Source organism: Rissa tridactyla, chromosome 11, assembly GCF_028500815.1.
Source record: "Rissa tridactyla isolate bRisTri1 chromosome 11, bRisTri1.patW.cur.20221130, whole genome shotgun sequence".
Taxonomy (NCBI): Eukaryota; Metazoa; Chordata; class Aves; order Charadriiformes; family Laridae; genus Rissa; species Rissa tridactyla.
In genome coordinates, this window is record NC_071476.1 from 17,683,845 (window position 1) to 17,703,835 (window position 19,991).

General features: G+C 38.1%; 1 protein-coding gene across 2 annotated transcripts in view; it reads left to right on the plus strand.

Annotated features, from left to right (window-relative positions):
• The window catches only part of DOCK2 (dedicator of cytokinesis 2), a 198,930-nt gene that overhangs the window by 121,016 nt on the left and 57,923 nt on the right, over window positions 1-19,991 (plus strand). For both annotated transcript variants that reach the window (XM_054217206.1, XM_054217207.1), the window contains 2 exons: window positions 5,578-5,676; window positions 7,397-7,491. In XM_054217206.1, coding sequence (XP_054073181.1) covers window positions 5,578-5,676; window positions 7,397-7,491 — 194 coding nt within the window. The remainder of the gene's footprint in view (window positions 1-5,577; window positions 5,677-7,396; window positions 7,492-19,991) is intronic.

Below are 19,991 nucleotides of genomic sequence, written 5' to 3' on the forward strand. Positions count from 1 at the left end.
TAAGTTGTAACTGGTCTGGACAAGCAAGTTCAGTTTTCAAACAATGATTGCTTGTTCCAGATGATTGCCTTCTCGCTTCATATTAAATAGTGTTATCTAGTATTTATTTGTACATACACCTTGAAGATGAACACAATATTCTGTGAAAAGTAGTAAATTACACAACTGTGAGCACAGACTTAAGTGTAAATCAAATACAGTAGGGTGTTCATCCTAGCCAGAGAGTGTAGTAGAAACTCTAGAGTGGATTTATGGCACAAACCCTACCAACCACCAACCAAACCCAGCAGCAGCAGCAAAAACATTGTAGAGAAGGAAGAAATCTTCTTTTTGGAATATTGCTGGGAAATCAACACAAAGTTTAGAATAACTAAATAAAAATAGATGGTAAAGGATACATTCTAAAAAAATCATGCTGTTTTGATGTCATATCATAGACCATGGCTTTACTGCTTTTATCTATGTTTGGAAAAAGTCTTAAATGAAATAATTTTGAAATTGCCTTGATTGTCTAACTTGTAACGTATCTTTAAATCTTACAGAGCAGCCACTATTACTATTTCATTGTGTTATAAAATTGTCCTATATTTTTCCATCTAGTGGCCTGGTGGTTTTATAGTTGTATATCCTTTTGGCTAAATCGTAGGAATGAAACCAAACCAGCCTGGCATGTTTTCGGTCAGAACTCAGCAGCTGTCAGGAAGGTGTAGAAGCAGGATGCCTAAACTTCTGTGCAGTCAGCTATAAAAGACAAGGCGACAGAACCAATGAACTATATGAATGTATAAATGGAAAATTAAAATCTCAGACCTACTAAGAGTAGATGAATCTGTTGTGGTAAATTAATTATTAGTAAGGTGCACTCATTGGCAAGCTACAAGTCTGTGTGGATTTCAGATACACTCCATGCATCGGATGAATACTCTAGGCTGTTGCATAGCAGCCTGTTCGAATGCTTACATTTTTGCACTGTTACAGCTAGAAACAGTACATTTTAGGACAGCACATGCATTGGCAGGAACATCTATTTCTGGAGGAAAAACATAGCTACTGCATTAACAGTTCACTTTAAATTCTGCTTATTTTTTCATTTCAGAGTGCTATTAGTGTTTGCATAATATGATAAAGAAGTTTGTGCTAACCTCTACACATGCCACACTTCTCAAGGTTTAATGTGGTTTTCTGAGGAACCGTGACTTCAGACCACTGTTGTTCTTCATGGCATCACTGAGCAACTTCCATACTTTCCTTTTGTGGTGATTATGTTGCCCTTTGGCTCATGAGGCTAAGCAGGTGTGATAACTCAATAATTCTGTGGAGACAGTATTTTGGGAGGCCCTCTCGATTATGTGCTTGTGCTACAACGTAAATATTGGTGATTTTTAACATTAGATTGAGATAGTTGATTGATTAGCTTTTCTTTAATTACATTAAAGATAACATATTTATCCCTTTTCCTCCAGAAAGATTTTTGCACTTGTTTCTGAACAAGAACCAAAAAAAAAAAAAAAAAAAGAGAGGAAAACAAAAAAAGAGAAAACCATAACTGTTTGGCCTGTAGAAATTCTTGGTCGCCCTTTTTTATGTGCTCCATTTTTACAATTACTGTCATTAACATACAATGAGTTTTGAAACTTCTGGCTTAACCTGAAAGGGAGTTCAGTATTAAATCTAATCTACGGAGTATGATCGCTTTATACACCACAAAAATGTTGCGTCTTCTGGATAAGATTCTTTGACCAATACAGAAAACTGTTTGTTAATCAAATATAAACCCTCATTAGTGAATATAGGGTTACAGATAATGAGGATGGTGGTATGTAAAGGAGTAAGTAAAACGAGCATTTAAAACACCCAGTATTCTGTTAAATAGGGGATATAATAATAAGTACATCATCTTTGGCCTTCAGAATTCTTTGAATTGTTAGGAATTATTCGTGTTTCTGTTTTGTCTGCTTTTTTATGATGTACCTGTGGTCGTATATTTACACTTGGGCTCTGCGTTGGTGAAGCGCTCTATTAATGAGGATAAGCGTTACTTAAGTGCCTACATGAAATAAATACCCTCCTTAATCCTTCTAAAAGTACAGCTGCATGAAGATAACCCACCCTACAGCCACTGAAATACTTCTACTAGATTAGAATCGAAGTGTAGCTTCATTCTATGTTACTTCTGTTGCTGTTTGTTTTTCCAGTGCATTTGCTTTATTTATTCTTGTGGTGCTAATATTATTTGAAGTTACTACGGCAACCTGTCACCATCTGCTATTATAAAGTATGCTGGGATTTAGTTGCTAGGTGTTGAAGTTTGTCATCTTACTCATATGACCCTAGTGTTTTTCTGCTGTTTCTTTTCCTGTATATGTTGCATCCACAGCTAATACGCCTTTAGCGCCAGTGGGAGAGGTTCCGCGTTCTTTCTGCTTGACCTTACAAAGCCCTATTTGTTTTACAGAATACACCTCTGATGCCTTTTGATGTACTTTGTATGTACTCAACCAAAACAGTATTTCTTTTACCTTGGCCGCTATTTTGCTCTGTTTATACTAAAGCCAGCCAGTATTATCATTATTTAAATTTGATATTAATTATGCTTTTTTTTTTAAAGTGAACAGGGAGTTTGAAAGTTTCCTGAGACATTTTCTCCTCTATCTCATTTTCATTTGACTACCTATTTACTTGTGTTCCAGCTCCTGATAGAAGTGCAGTGCTCATACTATGAATTTCCTTATTTCTTTACACATTTTTGGAAAGGTTTTCAGCCAATTGATTAATTAAAAAAATAGAGTTCAGTGCTCTTTCTGTTCTGTTTAAATGGAAATTAATGTTTTTAAGTTAGAAAACGTATTTTATTAGATCTCTTCATAGTAGTGCAGTGTATTCTGAGTTATTTCTGTTAATTTTTCTTAGTACTGTCTCATCAATCAAGTGTTTACTTTGATACATTTATTTTTTTACACAGTTGACCTAGTTCTAATCAACCTTTTCTGCTGTAATTCACAGGATAAATCCTAACAAGCCTAAGCAAAGCTGAAATGACTTGTTAGGATGCTATCCAAAGAACTTCACCTTCTCTCCCACAGCCCTTTTTATGCTATTTAATCCCTATGTACAATCCTTGCCTTAGTGAAAGACATTTTTGAATCATGAGCATGGGACTGCTCTTGTGCAGAACTTACTGTATTTTCAAGCAGTTCATGCTCTTTGCACATTCTAGTAAGAGGTACTTAAACAGTGTAGGAGAATTTCAGTGACTACAGAGAGATAGTGGCAGATTTGATCACAGCTCTTAATAGTCCTATATTATTCCACTGAAGTTCTACTGGTGAGAATGGTGATGCTGAGAGTGCCTGAGTTACTTCAGAGATCTGAGGCTGCATCTGAGAAGCGAATCTTTATTGCTGGCGACTGGGGATTTGGAGGGAGGGGCAAACTTTTAACCTATAAAGAAGCTAGCAGATAATTTCTAATAGTTGAGATCGCCGGCAAGAACATTATTAAAGATCAAACAATATTTGTGTATTTTCCTGCTTTACAGTTACATGGAAATGCTGGAGGAAGTTTTTGTAGCAAACCAGCTTTACTGTCCCCTTCTTTTTTTTCATGTACCATTCAGTCCCAGTGGTGTGAATTTGACAGGTTTGGTGCGAGACTCTAGCCAGTAATGTGCGATCTTTGCTTATGGCTCTTTTCAGTAATCAAGGCATATCATCTGTTAATTTTAAAATCACCATAGACAGTCACTAAGAAAAAGCATTCATGCTGTACCATAATCACAGATATAGCTACAGACATTTTAGAAGTTGGTTTCAACAAAAGAAATAACCTTCTTAAAGTCTTTATGCCTTTAAGCAAGATAATAAATCTATTCAGTCTTGTGAAGAAATGCTGCTTATTTCAAGAAGTGATTATTTAACATGAGTATAGAAAGGCATTCTATGGTGAATGTCTAACTACTAAAAATACAAGCTGTTTTTCACATACAATTCTCTAACTTCTGTCAGTAATCTTTTCAAAATCAAGACATCAGAAAAACCCCCACACAATTTCATTACTGAATCCTTTGCAATTCATTATTACTTCCAGCTGTAACATTTAATGTCATGGAAAAGATTTGCCTGATCCATAACTGTAAAAGTGAACTACTACAGCAGGAAAACCAGCATTTCTTTTTAGAAGAGCATCAGTACCCGAGAACACACGATTCCTTACCTGAAAGCTTTTGGTTTACCTGCAGAAAATCTGTCTTCTTAGCCTTAAAAAGTAGGCAAGCCTCTCACTAGCACTAATGTTACTCCAAAAGAAGGTATAATAGGTCCTTTATATTGTAATTTTCACTGTTTATATGCAAGAAGTGTGCTGGGGTCTGCTCACGTAGGAATAAATAAATAAAAAAAAAAGGCAGTACAAACTGAACTGCAGCTAACATATGAAAGTAAAAGACCTCTAGTGGCCATAACCTGAAGTTAAAGAAGGCTTTCCTTCGAAGTGGTAGACAAAATGGTTGGGTAGACAAACTGCAGCTGATACTTTGGTAACGTGTGTCTTTGCCTTTCTGATGTAAGCAGAGGCATAAAGTGAATCAGAGTTAAACAGAGAATCTCACCAGGACCAGGTGGAAAGTAAATTCTTGTCAGAGGGGCTGCTGTGTCCCTTGTATCAATTCTAAACCAGTATAATGAAAAGATCCGAGAAAATCCTAGAAAATTATTTTGCATGCCCATGTACTTTGTAGTCTCTTATTTTAATCAAACCAAAGCATTTAAAGCCGGTTCACTTTTAAAACAATCAATAAACTTTAGAAAATTAGAAGAAAACAGTAAGGAGGATTCTTCACTGTCTTAAAGGAAAACTGCAAATCATTAAGGTCACTATTATTGCTTGAGAGTTAAATGTCTTTGTGACATTCAGTAAATTACAGTGAAAACCTAGAATTATAACTGATTGTATATCTTCCAGCATTTCTGCTTTAGGAATTGAGAAAAATAGAATATTTCCTCTTGAGGATGTTTGAAAAGTTTTGAGAGATGAAATAGTATTTTATACTATTAGAAATATTACAGAATAGCATTCTGTACATTTTTTATGGAGTTCTGTAACAGCTACTTAAACACATGCAGAATGTAAAAAATATCCTTTCTTGCAATATTTCTTCCTGTGACTAGCCTATGTTTCTAGAATGATTAGAAAATTTTGATGCTAATGTATTTTCTTCCTATGAATTCCTAATGGAAGAATCCTGGGCAACATCACATGCCTTTTAGGAGTCTTAAGGTAATAATGAGTGGTACTTTATATATAAAGTTTTCTTGTCACAATGCGTGTTTCCGTGCAGCGTGTCATAAATGATGCAGCTTTGTCAGCACAGCCTACTCCTTGTCAGGGTAGCTTTTGAATTATCCTTTTGAATTCTCAGTATTTTTCTTTCATCTGGGCTTGCAAAAGCTTGAATATTATTTTATTTTTGCACACGTAAAAGGATTTACTAGGCGTTTAGAGCAGTTCAACTTTCGAAAGAATACAATCCAATATCTTAAGTATTCTGCATGTGTTGATTTCTGTCTGGTTTTCTTTCAGAGTCATTTTGTGGCATGCATGACAGCGATCTTAAATCAGATGAACAACCAACATTATTCAGTTTACATTGAAACTTTTCAGACAAGTTCAGAACTAGTGGTGAGTACAAAATAATCATGGAGGTGATAAGTAATTCTAAGTATTTTATTTCTGGTGTAAAATCAGTAGTACTGTTTTGTATCTTGTCCTGTTCTTCCTAGAACAAATCCTGTTTCTGTATGTTTTCTGCCTCTGTCACGGTGCGCCTCCCTCTTCTAGCGGTGACCTTGGACAATACTGTAATCAGAAATTTGGAAAGATACAAATGTCACTGTTGTTGACCCTAGCACTGAGATGATAATATAATAATCAAGAATAATTAATGGCATCTTTGTGTTATATTGTTCTGAGGAGGAAAAAAGCCAACAACAAACCTACAACAAAACCAACCCTCAACTGATTGAACCCTCCCTTTGCACGTGGTGAACCATTTTCACTATTGAGTCTACTCCTGGTCCAGATTATGTTGTATGCTCAATGCAGTAAATGCCTTATTATTGCAACACGTTGTTTTCTGACAGTTGTTTCTGGCATGATTTAATGATACTTGCGGTTTATTCTGGTTTGTACCAGTCAGTGTTCACTGTGTTCTAGAAGGTTTTGGTAGTCCTATGTCTGTCCTTTTATATTTCTGATGTAACTCTGAAAGAAGTCTGGGTATTGGCAAAGGTTTTGATTACACCATCTACATTTTGTCCATGGAGATACTATTTTAAGTTGGCAAGATTTGTCCATTTTCCTTTCTTAAAGTCAGAGTGGTGCCATAACTGAAATACTAACAGATCAAATCTTGGGGATCTTTTGCAGTTCAAGTGCTTTAGTTTTCTTGAAAATGTAACAGTATTTTAACATCATTTCAGCTTCCAAGCAGATTGGGTACTTGGTCCTAGAATTTTAGTAATCCTTAAACTACAACAGTTCTACAGAGGGAAAAGAAAATTAAAAAAGACAAGCCATCAATATGTTCAATGGGCTTTACTGTTTGTAAAGGCATTGGTTTGTTGTCTTCTCATTTTTTTTCCATACCGTAAGTATACGTCAGTGAAGATGGCAAAGATTTGTTGTCAAATCATGCTGTTGAGAGCTGTTGTTCACTTGGCTCTCTGTAAGTAATATGACATGAAAGAGTACAGACTTCGCAGAGAGTTGCTCCTGAGGTGGCAGAAATAGATGATAACATTTCAGCTTGCTAGTCTCCCCGACTTCTAGGTGACTTGCTTAGAAGTTCAAGGGTAAAACCACATATATGTGTTAAACATGAAATAGACCTGATGTGTTTATGTTCATTTCTATTTAAGTTCATTATACAGTGATCTCCAAATACTTCTAGGAAAAGAAATTGTGTTTTTGTTTGAAAACTTTCCGTCAGTGCCTTCAATTTTTAATTTAGAATGCTAAATTTGGACTACACTGATGAAATAAAAAATTCCTATATTTTTCAAATCTATTAATGCTTTATGCACAGTGAGACTTGTTTTGCTAATTAATTAAAAATTCAACAGCTTTACTCTGAAGTACTATAACTTTTTCTTTCCATTCATTTATGGCTTATCTTTTCTTAAGAGCCCAATGTAATGGTTTTTAGCTTCTATTTGGAATCTGAGACTGCTGTTTTACAGGACTTCAGTTCCAGTCTTGGGCTTACTGATCTCACCAGGAATTTTTCCATTGACTTCACTGGGAGCGAAGTGGAGCCCTCCATCTTAGTTCTGTGATCACAGTAGGAACCCTTAAACTTTGTGTTACACAGTCACAGACTTATTGTATTCTGTTCTTCTAGGACTTCTTGATGGAAACATTCATCATGTTCAAAGATCTCATTGGGAAGAATGTTTACCCTTCAGACTGGATGGCAATGAGCATGGTGCAGAACAGGTAAAACGGGGCTAGAGGATCGGTGCTCATTTTCCACATGCTTGTGAAAAGTGAGCTCATTTCATATCTTACAAAAAGTTTTGCTGTGCAGTCTAAGGTGAGTATATCATTGCAGTTTGGTGAATGCCGAGAAGGTCATCATCTGAAATAATTTACTGGCAATACACTAAATAGCTAGCTGCCTGTGTTTTAAGTCCAATGGAAAGGGGAAAAAAATGTATTTAACAGTATAGTGGAAAGTACATTGTTGGTCTCCATGTTGGCAGTCAACAGAAGCCAAACTGTAAAAGGCCTGTTGAATCTTAGATGTACAATTTCTGCACATGATTAGAATGTCCTCATTAACATGTCAGCAAGTTCATTGTGATGCAAGAGTTACCAAACACAATTTTCTTTCTGAAATGATATGGTTGCTTGGATTGGTTAAAGGTCTGATGATAAAGACCAAATCTTTGAGCACAATGCATTATTTGTAGGAGGAGGTTGGATCTATGGTACTTACTGGAGCTCACACCACTGAGGAAATGTATTGCTATACAATAGATCGTTTGGGGTTTCGTCATGATTGATTACTTCCAACTCAGGTATATTACCTCTGTAGATCAAGATGGCATCTAAGCAAAAGTTCATGTAATCAAATTTATCGTGCTCCCTATTGCTTGCTTATTGAGAGCTTGCTATTAATAAGAAATCTTTGAGTACTCTTATATTATAAAATTGATCGAAGGAAATATCTTGCAGACATAAACTGTGCAGATTGTAGCTGTAGGTAAAGGTGTAAAAGCTGTCTGTTTTGGTGTCACCATAAATGATAGTGGGATAAACAAGGTGTCACTCGATCTCTGTTAAGTCACAGAACCACTGTTTTCTTGGTGTTAGCATTGCAAGTAGCGTAAGAGAAATTTCACGTTATACAGATTTTGCTGCTGCAAAGAGACAAGAGAAGTGATCTTTGTGCACCTCCACCATTGATGATGTTTAGACAACTGGTTTGGGCCAGCATATCGCAGGTGGATTTCTTCAGAGTGTCTTTGAAATATTGCTGCTTTGAAGAGGAAGGAAATGTTTTTCCCCTGAAGTGTGAGGTTTTTTGTTTATTATGGGCATCAGTTAGAAATGAACGTTTTTGTCAACAAGGAAAGGGCAGTATGTAGGGTACAGGATGGCTGTGTAACTGTCTGTTTCCTGGTGATTGTTCCTAGCCATGCTGAGGTACTGACTTTATTCTTGTGTCTCTAGTCTATAACAGAGGAAAGCAAGGGAGAGTTGGACTGAGAATGCAAAATAAAAGACATGGCTGCTCTAAACAGTTAGTTGCTTCAATTTGTTTATTTGTGGAACTTGTAGGTGAGGAAGAGTTTCCTCGAAATTTGAACGCATAGAGGTTTTACAAGCATCTGCATATGTAGAGGAAATCGAACAAAAAAAGTAGCTGTGAGCATGTGACCACCTTATGTATATTTTTTTATTTGTTGAATTTCCTTTTCTTCATACTTAGTGGAAATCATGGCTAAAAATCTCACTGAAAGGGATATGGATTTGAGGAAAAAATTCATGTCATTTACGTATCTTTTTTATTGGGTGTTTTATTCTGAATTTATTCTTGCTTCTTTTTCTCAAAGGAACACTTTATATGTTGGATTGGATTATGAAGCAAGCGTGCTTTCTTTTTTTTGAGCAAGACTTCTGTGGGCAAGGTGAATTTTGATCACCTGTACTATCATTATTTTAGTGTTGTAGAAATGGCAGTAACATTGAGTTTTCTAGAAGTCACAGAGGGACTAATCTAAGAATTAAGTCTCAAAGATGCATAGGTTCCACTTAACTTAGAAGTCCACAGATGCTGTTCATTTGAAATGTCACATACCTTTACTCCTCCAGTTTTATAATATTGAGAAAGAGAGAACAGAGGAGCCTTAATGAAGCTGATAATCTCCTGAGAGTGTTTGGTCTTGAGGAAAAGATTTGCTAAGAAAATTTACAGCATTATGCTATCAAATGTTGATATTGGATACATTTTCATCTAGGATTTGAATGGAACGATGTTAAATGAAAAGAGGGTTTTTTGTGTGTGTGCTATCATTCAAAGCAAGGATTATGGTTCTGGTGGGTAGTGATGATGGCAGCGGGGCTTCATGTGCCTAAACCGCATTTTCTGTCGCTCGTGTCCACTAATGTTCACGCAGAGAGATTGCTAATGCCTCTTCGGAGGTGGGCAAATATGTATATACTGGTGGATGTGTTCATTACAGGTAAGATTTTGTAAATTATAGTAGTTTCATCCCACTTGTTTCCCTGTCTGAATCTTTGTGCTATAGAGGTAAAATCAAATTCAGTGCGTGATGCTCTGTGACTGCTCTTGCAGTATCAGCTTAGTACTAGAGTAACCTAACAGTCTTGTATTGCACGTAAGCCTATCAAACCTTTCATATGTAAAACTGTTTCTCTTATCTAGAAAATGCTGATAACATTTGCGTTATTCACACATAAAGGATTTTTTTTATTCTATGGGGGTAGGGGAAGCGTCAATCCTTGTTCAAAGATTATGCCTTTGGGGTTTGGGAATTCACTGGTGAAATCTATATTGCCTAAGTTAATGACAATAGAAATTCATTTGTGGTACTGTATGTTTGTTGATGATGCCTCCTAATGACTCTGAACTTTGTGAGATGCTTTGGTCCAGGCAGGCTTTGTTGCTCTGAACCTTATCCTGCATTGGACAAGTCAAACGAAAATAGTTTAAAAAAAAAAAAAAAAAAAAAAGTCAGCATTAAAAAAAATTATGTTTAGAAGCTATTTAACAGTGCTTCTATAAACACATTGCTTACCTAAATTGACTTGGCACTGTTTATACTCTTTGATTATGTTTCTGTTCCCAAGGAACATGAGGAACTCATAAGGAAATGAGTTATTGATCTTACTTTCATGTCTTAATTTTATGTTTAAATCAACAACTAGGAGGGGGGATTATTTTATCAGTCTTTATAGAGATTTGGGTTTGGTGTTTTTGGTTTGTGTGGGTTTTTTTTGAGGGGGGCAGGTGTTCTGTGAAATGAATGGAAGAGTAATTCAGGTATCTAGATTTGTCTTATTAACACGTGTTACTCCAAACCAGAGAAGTAGCAGACAAGAAGTCACAAAGGGATCAGGCTGGGTTCTCTTATAATAAAAATCAGAAAAGAAAATAAATTAAAATCCACAAACCCCCAAAAGTATTAGGTTTTGCATTCTTAATTCACCTGTTCTGAGCAGGAGGCTGTATGCAGGCCTTTTTACGCCCTGAAGGAGATATTTTACCATAAGAGTCTCCCCTTTCTGGATTTGCAAAGCTATTAGTTGCAGGCTGTAAGGCATGTGTATTGTGTAACCTAGCTAATGGCAGAATGGAGTTGGCACGTCTTCCCTACAGGCATTCAGCAAAGCCTGACAGTCTCCCCCAGATGCTCTCCTGTGTTTTGTACCTAGCAGGGAAAGTGGGCATTGGAGGAATTTTGCTGCAGGATATGTTGCAGTACAGAAATGTAAAATCACAGTACGTTTACTTAGAGGCAGAGGAAAGGGAAGAGCATAACTAGCACTGCAAGTTTCGTCCTGTTTGTGGGTAAAAGGTGTTCCTAATGAGCAGGACGCTCTAATTACTCTTCTACAGAAAGACAGACAGTGCCTGTATTATAACAGGGATACTTCTACTACATGTTAGATGTCTGGCATAGATAAGGGGAAGAGAATGACTTCTTACAGGGTCCAAAGGAAGAGAGAATGGACATATTCATGTCCAGGAGAAACTGTGGTATGAGAGTTGAAAGAACAGGAGTGGAAGCTTGATTGACTAAGCTTACTTAGTCAAGCTTTGCCTGTATCAGGATGGAATGATTTAACTCAAATTACTTTAAATCACTATTATAAATGATGTGCTGTTTACTCTCAAAGCACGTTCTGATTCCCAAAGCCCGTCTGAAGGAGACAAAGGCTGTGTACTAGTCCCACTGGACTGTGAGTGAGACTTAGCAACCGAGAATCAAAAAGGGGAATGGACAACTATTCCCAACCCCCACCCCCCTACCCTTGCTGTTTTTTTCCCTTCTTCCGTTAACAGCAAGATGGGAAGGACACTTTTTTGTGGCATGCTAGGTGGGGCAGAACACTTTGGGACATAGTAAAATCCTCACTGAGGTCATGAGGATATAATATCTGAGATATTTTTGTGATCCCACATGGTAGATTTAATTAACTTTTGTTCTAATAAAGGTTGCATACTGCACACTTCTTACTAGTTGCTACTGCTTGTATATGCACTTTATTCCGCTTATGCTACTAAGACTATTAGCTATTAGGTTATTAAAAGCAGTAATTCCTAGGTACATGGCATTTGCGGTTTAGGTAATACCATATATTCTGCTTATCTCTCAGCTGTTTGTAATTTTAATTGAGGTACATAATTCCTTCCAGGAAGTTCCCATACCTTATTGTCAACATGAAGTGCATAGAGAGTCAGATTCGCTGAATAAAGGAAATGGTTGTGGGGGTTAGCAACTAGAAGGGAAATATTCCCATCCCTTCTTTCTGTTCCTCTGGGCTTTGAAATGGTAATCGCTCAGATAGAGTTTGAAAGTACTTGATCTTATCATAATTAGTACCTGGAATCAGTTTTGGTTAGTGTCCAGGCACAAGTGGCTTAGTAAGCACTTTCTTTGTTTGTGTTGTCCCTTTGAGTTGTTTTTTGAACCTTGCTGACATTATATTTAGGTATTGAAAAATAAAAGGAATCAGTTTTTCACCAGTACATTTCAAGGTCAGGTCCTATTTGCTGGAAAACTCGTGTGAGATAACATGGTAGGGTGTTTTCTAACACTGGTAGTTAGGCTTTTTCTAAAATATGTTTTCATTACCTGTAGATCTGAGTGTTTTCAGGCATCTGTCGGAGTCAAATGTTCCCCATCCCTTTTTAAGTCTAACTTGAAAGGTTTAGCGCTGCAGGTATTTGGCAAAACAGCTGGAAGTGTTGCCAATTTTCTTTCATTATACGTACTAAAAATAGCTGCCTCTTTGCTGATGAACTGCTTTGTAACACCCTCAAGACTTGGTTCTTATGTAGCTCGCATGTTGTGGCAGCATTATTAATTCAGCAGAATCTCATTATGGCTTCACATCAGTGCCACCTGCATCCCCACGTCCCGCACCATTTCTCAGACTGCCAGGAACTGCCAGGTTCTGCTGGTATCATTAGGCCCTGGCCAACCAGCAAAAGGAGGCAGAATGAGCTCCTATTCATCACCTAGCAAGGGACAGTAGGGATTTCTTTTTAAGAAAGGGACAGTAGGGCTTCCAGACTTCTGTTGAACATGCTTTCTGAAAAACGTGTTTTACACGCCATACATATCCATGTTTCTGAACAGCTCTACCTTTGAATAGAAAAAGTCTTTTCAGAAGAAGTAGCTGCTTATAGTATTGTCCTGTGAAACTTCATAAAATGTTGCTTTGTGCATTATGAGGAGATGGCATTTCTAGAGTTGTGGTCCCAATTTTTAAGTAACAAGCACACGTAACAAATTCAGTGGCTGTTGGACTGAATTTTCTTTTACGTTTTCTGAAGAGAAAACCTGAACAGCTGGTAGTCACAATGTAAGTGTGTTATTCAAGAATGGTATTTATAATAGTTTAGGAGGAACTGTATTGCTACTACCAACTTACTAGATTTCACAGAATGTCGCAAGTTGGAAGGCAGAAATACCCCAAATTACTTATTAGAACGACTTCTCAGTCTTCCACCTATCAGTTGGAAATGAAAGCTTGTCATATTTTTGTGTTTTAGAAATATTTGATACTGTGATATATGTATTGATGTCAGTGGGTGTTGTTACTATTCGTAGATATTAATGGATCTGACTATACATAAGGTACGTAACTTCAGTTGATAAGAGTATGCGTTATCCTTTACTCCAGCTCGTGCTGTAATATGGTGTTCAATTTATAAAAATTGTGACGAGATCTTAAAATCAATAATATCATTTTAATTATGAAAATAGGAAAAAAAAATGCTCCTTAACTTTAATTCTCTGATTATTAACATGAAGTGGGCCTGCTCTCATAGGAAATGTAGAAGAAAACTAAGATTTATTCTATCCAACTATGCTTTAACAGTTTGCTTAATACATTGCCTGGCTCATTATTCGTCTTGCAGAGATTAAAAGGCACGTTTATTTGTTTATTTATTCCTAAGGGGTGGTGGTGGAGGAAGTATTTTAGGTTAGTTTTACTCTTGTTTTTTGAAGACGTATTGGGAGTTAAGATTCATTTATGTAACTAAGGATCGATGACGGCGTTGCAGTGTATTTTGCACAAATAAGGCAGAATTTAGAAGGCTGATCTGTTGCATACAAGTAACTCCTTCCTTTGATCTCATTTTCCTCTGGCAACTCTTGCCTGGCCTAAGTGTGCATGACAGAAATGCAGTTGTTTTTCTTAAGGGCCTGAATTTTCAGGGGTCAGAATGCGTTTGCAAGTATGGTTATGGCATATTGCAGAACTTTGTAATTTTAATATATGAAAAAGTATTTTATGCAACAGCTATAAATAGCTAGTGAAAATCTTCCTTTATGCACATGTACACAAAAGAGTAAATGAAGTATTATAACAAGTTCAACCAGTTTGTGCTGTTCTGCCATTGCTTTAATCACGTATAGTAATAAGATGTGTCCTTAGTTTGCTTTTGCTACGAGACTAAAAATGTCCTTGCTGAAATGCAGTTTCCCTGGTAATATGAAGTCCCTTTTGGAGGCAAAGGACACTTCACGGAATCACGGAATCACGGAATCTTCAGAGTTGGAAGGGACCTCTAGAGATCATCTAGTCCAACTCCCCTGCTAGAGCAGGGTTGCCTAAAGCACATCCCTCAGGGCTGCATCCAGGCGGGTCTTGAAAATCTCCAGAGAAGGGGACTCCACCACCTGCCTGGGCAGCCTGTTCCAGTGCTCTGTCACCCTCACTGTAAAGAAGTTTTTCCGTGTATTTGAACGGAACTTCCTATGTTCTAGCTTGTGCCCATTGCCCCTTGTCCTGTCGTTGGGAACCATTGAAAAGAGCCTGGCTCCGTCCTCCTTAAACCCACCCTTTAGGTACTTGTAAACATTAATCAGGTCCCCCCTCAACCTTCTCTTCTCCAGGCTAAAGAGTCCCAGCTCTTTCAGCCTCTCCTCATAAGGGAGGTGCTTCAGTCCCATAATCATCTTGGTTGCCCTTCGCTGGACTCGCTCCAGTAGTTCCCTGTCCCTCTTGAACTGGGGAGCCCAAAACTGGACACAGTACTCCAGTTGTGGCCTCACCAGTGCAGAGTAGAGGGGGAGAATGACCTCCCTCGACCTACTGGCCACAGTCTTCCCTATGCAGCCCAGGATGCCATTGGCCTTCTTGGCGACAAGGGCACACTGCTGGCTCATGGATAATTTGCTGTCTACCAGGACCCCCAGGTCCTTCTCCTCAGAGCTGCTTCCCAGCATGTCCGCCCCTAACCTATACTGGTGTTTGGCATTCTTCCTTCCCAGGTGCAGGACCCTACACTTGCTTTTGTTGAACCTCATTAGGTTCTTCTCTGCCCAGCTCTCCAGCCTGTCCAGGTCACGCTGGATGGCAGCACGGCCCTCCGGAGTGTCGGCCACCCCTCCCAGCTTGGTATCATCAGCAAACTTGCTGAGGATACACTCTGTCCCCTCATCTAGGTCATTAATGAATATATTGAACAAAATTGGTCCAAGTATTGACCCCTGAGGGACACCACTCGTCACAGGCCTCCAACTGGACTCTGTGCCGCTGATCACAACCCTCTGGGTTCTGTCACTCAGCCAGCTCTCGATCCACCTCACTGTCACCTCGTCTAGCCCATACTTCCTCAGCTTCCTAATGAGGATGTTATGGGAGACAGTGTCAAAAGCCTTGCTAAGGTCAAGGTAGATGACATCTACGGCTCTCCCCTCATCCAGCCAACCCGTTATAACATCATAGAAAGCTATCAGATTGGTCAGGCATGATTTGCCCTCGGTAAATCCATGCTGACCACTTCCAATAACTTCCTGTTCCTCTATGTGTTTGGAGACGACATCCAGAATGAGTCGCTCAATTACCTTCCCAGGGACAGAGGTGAGACTAACTGGCCTGTAGTTCCCTGGGTCCTCCTTCTTGCCTTTTTTGAAGATTGGAGTGACGTTAGCCTTCCTCCAGTCCTCAGGCACCTCTCCTGTTCCCCATGACCTTGCAAAGACAATGGAGAGTGGTCTAGCGATAACATCTGCCAGCTCTCTCAGCACTCGCGGGTGCATCCCGTCAGGGCCCATGGACTTATGAATGTCCAGCTTGGCCAAGTGGTCTCTGACCCGGTCCTCCTCAACTAAGGGAAAATCTTCCTCTCTCCGGACCTTCCCCCTTGCCTCCAGGGTATGGGATGTGTGAGGGACGGCTTTATCAGTGAAGACCGAAGAAAAGAAGGCATTCAGTAACTCTGCCTTCTCTGTGTCTTCCACCACTAGGGCACCCGTCTCATTCATCAGTGGACCTATATTTTCCCTAGTTTTCCTTTTTCTGTTGATATACTGGAAAAATCTCTTCTTGTTGTCTTTAACTGCAGTGGCCAAGCTGAGTTCTGATTGAGCTTTGGCCCTTCTAATCTTCCCCCTTCACGCCTTTATTTATTGTTTTTCTTGCTGGGGTATTTGGCACACAGTGTCGCAGTATTCTCAGATTTCTATCTCCTTTCCATTAAATCTAGGTAACTCTGCTTCCTTGTTGTCTTTCCCACTCCCTATGGAAGTTGGTACTTATAAAAGGGCAAATGGCATAAAGTTAGTGCTGGGAAAATGGAGTAAGGCGCATAAAGAGAAGAGGCAGTTGTTTCACTGTGGGTTGTAAATTTACTTCCATGGAGAGTTACGCTTCCAGCTGTGGCTGATGTGTGTGACTGAGTCATTTAATGCTTTGCTGTCAGTTATAAGCCTAGCAGAGAACATCTCTTCCATCTGTAGGTGTTTTGAGTCTGTGTGTTCTTGATGTAACCCTACTTTTCAATCACTTGCATCTTCCTAGCACCAAACACTACAAGATGCTTATTCTGCACTAACTCTGCATGTTGCTCGTTGTTACCCCTGTTGTGGAATTATCTGCTTACCAAGAATCTAAACGCTTAATTATGTGGTGACTGCAGCAGATCATCCGCTCAGCAAGACAGGCTATTGCATACCATGGTTGCGGTGCACAATGGATGCCTATTATGTTTTGACTGCAGTCATTTAGTCTTTTATCTAAAATGCAGAGAGAAGACAAGCTGTGAGATATCCCTTTCCCACTCCCACTGCGGAGTATCTCATCTTTCTTGGTATTGACTGCTAGGATGGTTCTGCTTCTGGAGTATGAGGTCTCCCAAACTAGAAGCAGAAAAACAACTTGTTTGTTTGATGTTTTCAGAAAGACATTAAGATAAAATGTTATTTTTCCAGATACAACTTTGACTTGCCGTACAGAAATCTCTAAGGTTCTTTGCTATTTGGCCTGTTACAAAATATTTTTTGTATGTTTTCAGGTATTTTAATTTCATTAAAACATTTGGGGATTAAGCGAATGAGTAGTATTTTCCACTCTGTAGAACATATGTGCAAATGCGTAAATAAATAATGAAGAGACTACCCACATAAACTGTTGTAAATATGTCCCTACAGAAAGACTGAACATATAAACTCAGTATTCATAATTTCCATCAGGTTTTGTGAATGCTATTGAGCAGTCTTTCTGTCTTCCCCTTTCTGATGAGTAACTTCGGCCAGCACTTCGTATCTTAAGAGATTTTCAGGAAATTAAATACATACCATTTTCTCATATTTAACATTATGTTGAACAGTTATTTTCATACTTTTAAACAGCAACATCACAAAATAACCCTGCTGGTGTATTATGCATTTGCTGCATAATTCACTGCATCTTTTGTAAAGACATAATCTTCTGATTCAGTGCAACTTCTTCTGTATCAATACAGTTTTGGCTGTAATGTAGTAAGCGCAAGGGAGCAGCAATTAGACAAGAGGCAGATGCATAGTTGTCTGTACCTGTAATTACAGATCATATTCTTAGCTTCACAGAAAGCTAGGCTGCCCGAAAAGCCAAGAAATTTTGTCCACAGTGTTATCCATTAGTAATTCTCCAATTTTAATCCTTTGACATCTGAAATAATAAAAGTATTTCTAGAAATAAGCCCTAGAAACATCCATGAAAATACGTTTACCAAAGTATCACCTCTGCACCGTTCTCCATTCTTAGATATATAGAAATGAAGACTAAATGATATGTATAAATATTATAGTAAGGGTAAATTAGTGTCAACAGGTGAAAAATAAAAATCATTGGCAGAACGGAGAAGTAATTTCACAATATCAACTCAAACTTCCTTCAGAAGGGAAGGCCATGAGAGTTTTTATTGGTATATGACGTCCTGATATAACCACCTCATTAATTAACGTACACTAACTGGCTTTCACTTTGTGTCTTATTCCCGGACTTGATCTAGCACCAAAGACATCGTGTGATTTTTAATTATTTTTTAAAATTCAAAATATTTCTATTCTGCAAACAATTAGCTGGAATGCACAATAAAGGAGACTGAAGTGAGAAGACACAATATAAGGAAAATTACTGAAAATACCTTTCAAACTAAGTCCATTTGACAGAGCCTCCATTATGACAGCTTTTTTGTACGCTTAGATTTCAAGCTGAGAAGTTTCCTAAAGCGTGCTAAACACCACGTTTTCAAAAGTGTGGTATAAATGTATACCTAATATACAGCATTGAAAACATATTTTGATTGCCAAATGGGAGGTAAGCCGTCTATAAAACATGCTGTAAGTAGCTGCTGAAGGAAAAGCTACACGCAAAGAGATTGTTGGCAAAGTCAAGAGACCTCAAATGGAAACTTCGCCTGTAGAGCATCAAAGCAATTGCTCCTTGTCTTTCTCTAGGTGTTGCTTTTGTACTGCTGTCAAATTAACTCTGATACATTATAGCATGTATTATTTTTGTATGTTTGACATAGCTATTCAAGGTAAGCGTTCAAATAATACTAATAAAGTAAATGAATTGTACGTAACAAACAATTTATAATTGACAGGAGAAGCTGGAGAACAGTTATTTTTAAACAGTCATTTTCTGACCATGTTATTTGGATAGGCTCTCTGGCCGTACGCTGAAAAAGGAGTTAGGAAAATGACAATTGCTTTATCATTAGTACTCAATATGAATGGTACAAAAAATTATTCGTCAGTCTATAGTGATACTGAGTTGACACAGGGGAGAAATATGATTAAATCATATTACTTTCCTTGCATCCCTGGCCCTATTTTCCCAGTTACCATGGAAGTGGATTGCTTCCTAAGTATTGCCATTATTGTGCTCTTAATAACTAGGTTTCACATAGCTACAAGGTTTTTAAATAGTGTTTCCATCTTGCATTGCTGTTCATTTCTAAATCAATGATAGCTTGCCACATTGTTAGGAGATAATTTCTGCTGTTGCTTTGTAAAGATTTTTTGTTATTATCTTTTCACCTGTTTTCTCTGGCTTTTTCCTGCTGCTCTGTTTTGGTCATTGAAATAGTAAGGTTTATTTTTAATCTCTCCTGTCACAGTGATTTTTGTCTGGTCTCTCTTCTGTGTATTTTATATCTTCCAGGTTTAGTTTATAGTTGCTGGTGACTGTTTCCGTCACTGACAGTGATCAGCATTTGGGATTGGGTCTGACCTGCTTTGCTGGTCTCCTCGCTGGTCTCCTCCTTATTTAACATGCTGCCTTCTGGCTTTGCACACAAGAAGGAAGAGGAAAGATGACAGAAGCCTACAAGAGAATCAGTTGATTTCAGCTGTTTTTCCTTTGTGCCTGCTTCATGTTAAAATACCTATCAGGTGTCTCCTGTGAAGCATTTTATGAGGATGCTACTATCAAGTCAGCATAAATTATGTGGGAGTATTAGTTCAGCTCTGCTAGTCCAGATTTCATATATTTGGCATACTGGCAAGACCATGTCTATCACAACTCAGAAAAGATCTTTAAAATAATAGTCGGTGCATCTCCTAGGCTTTGGAAGACCTCCCCTCATATTCCTCATCTGCGCAAGCAGAGGACTGACTGGTGAAAGTGCTGATTGATCAGCCTTTGGGGATTATAAAAAAACACCAACCAATGCCTGCTAAACTGAAGTTAGTGTAACTCCTTTAATTTGCAGACCAAATTCTCTGAAGGAAAAGCACTTAGAGTTTGTGGGGAAAAAGGGAAAACGTTCTGAGTTTTAAAAACTGTCCGTGTCTTCATTGTTTTTCCCATGTAATTTAAAAAAAACATATATTCCAGCATTTTAGTGGCTTCTTTCAGTACAAACTTTCACAACCAGGAAATAATATTCTTTTAAAGCTTATCTCTATTTTTCTGTGTCTGATTATCCAGTAGAAGTTTGTACTTGCTTAATTTTTTCCACC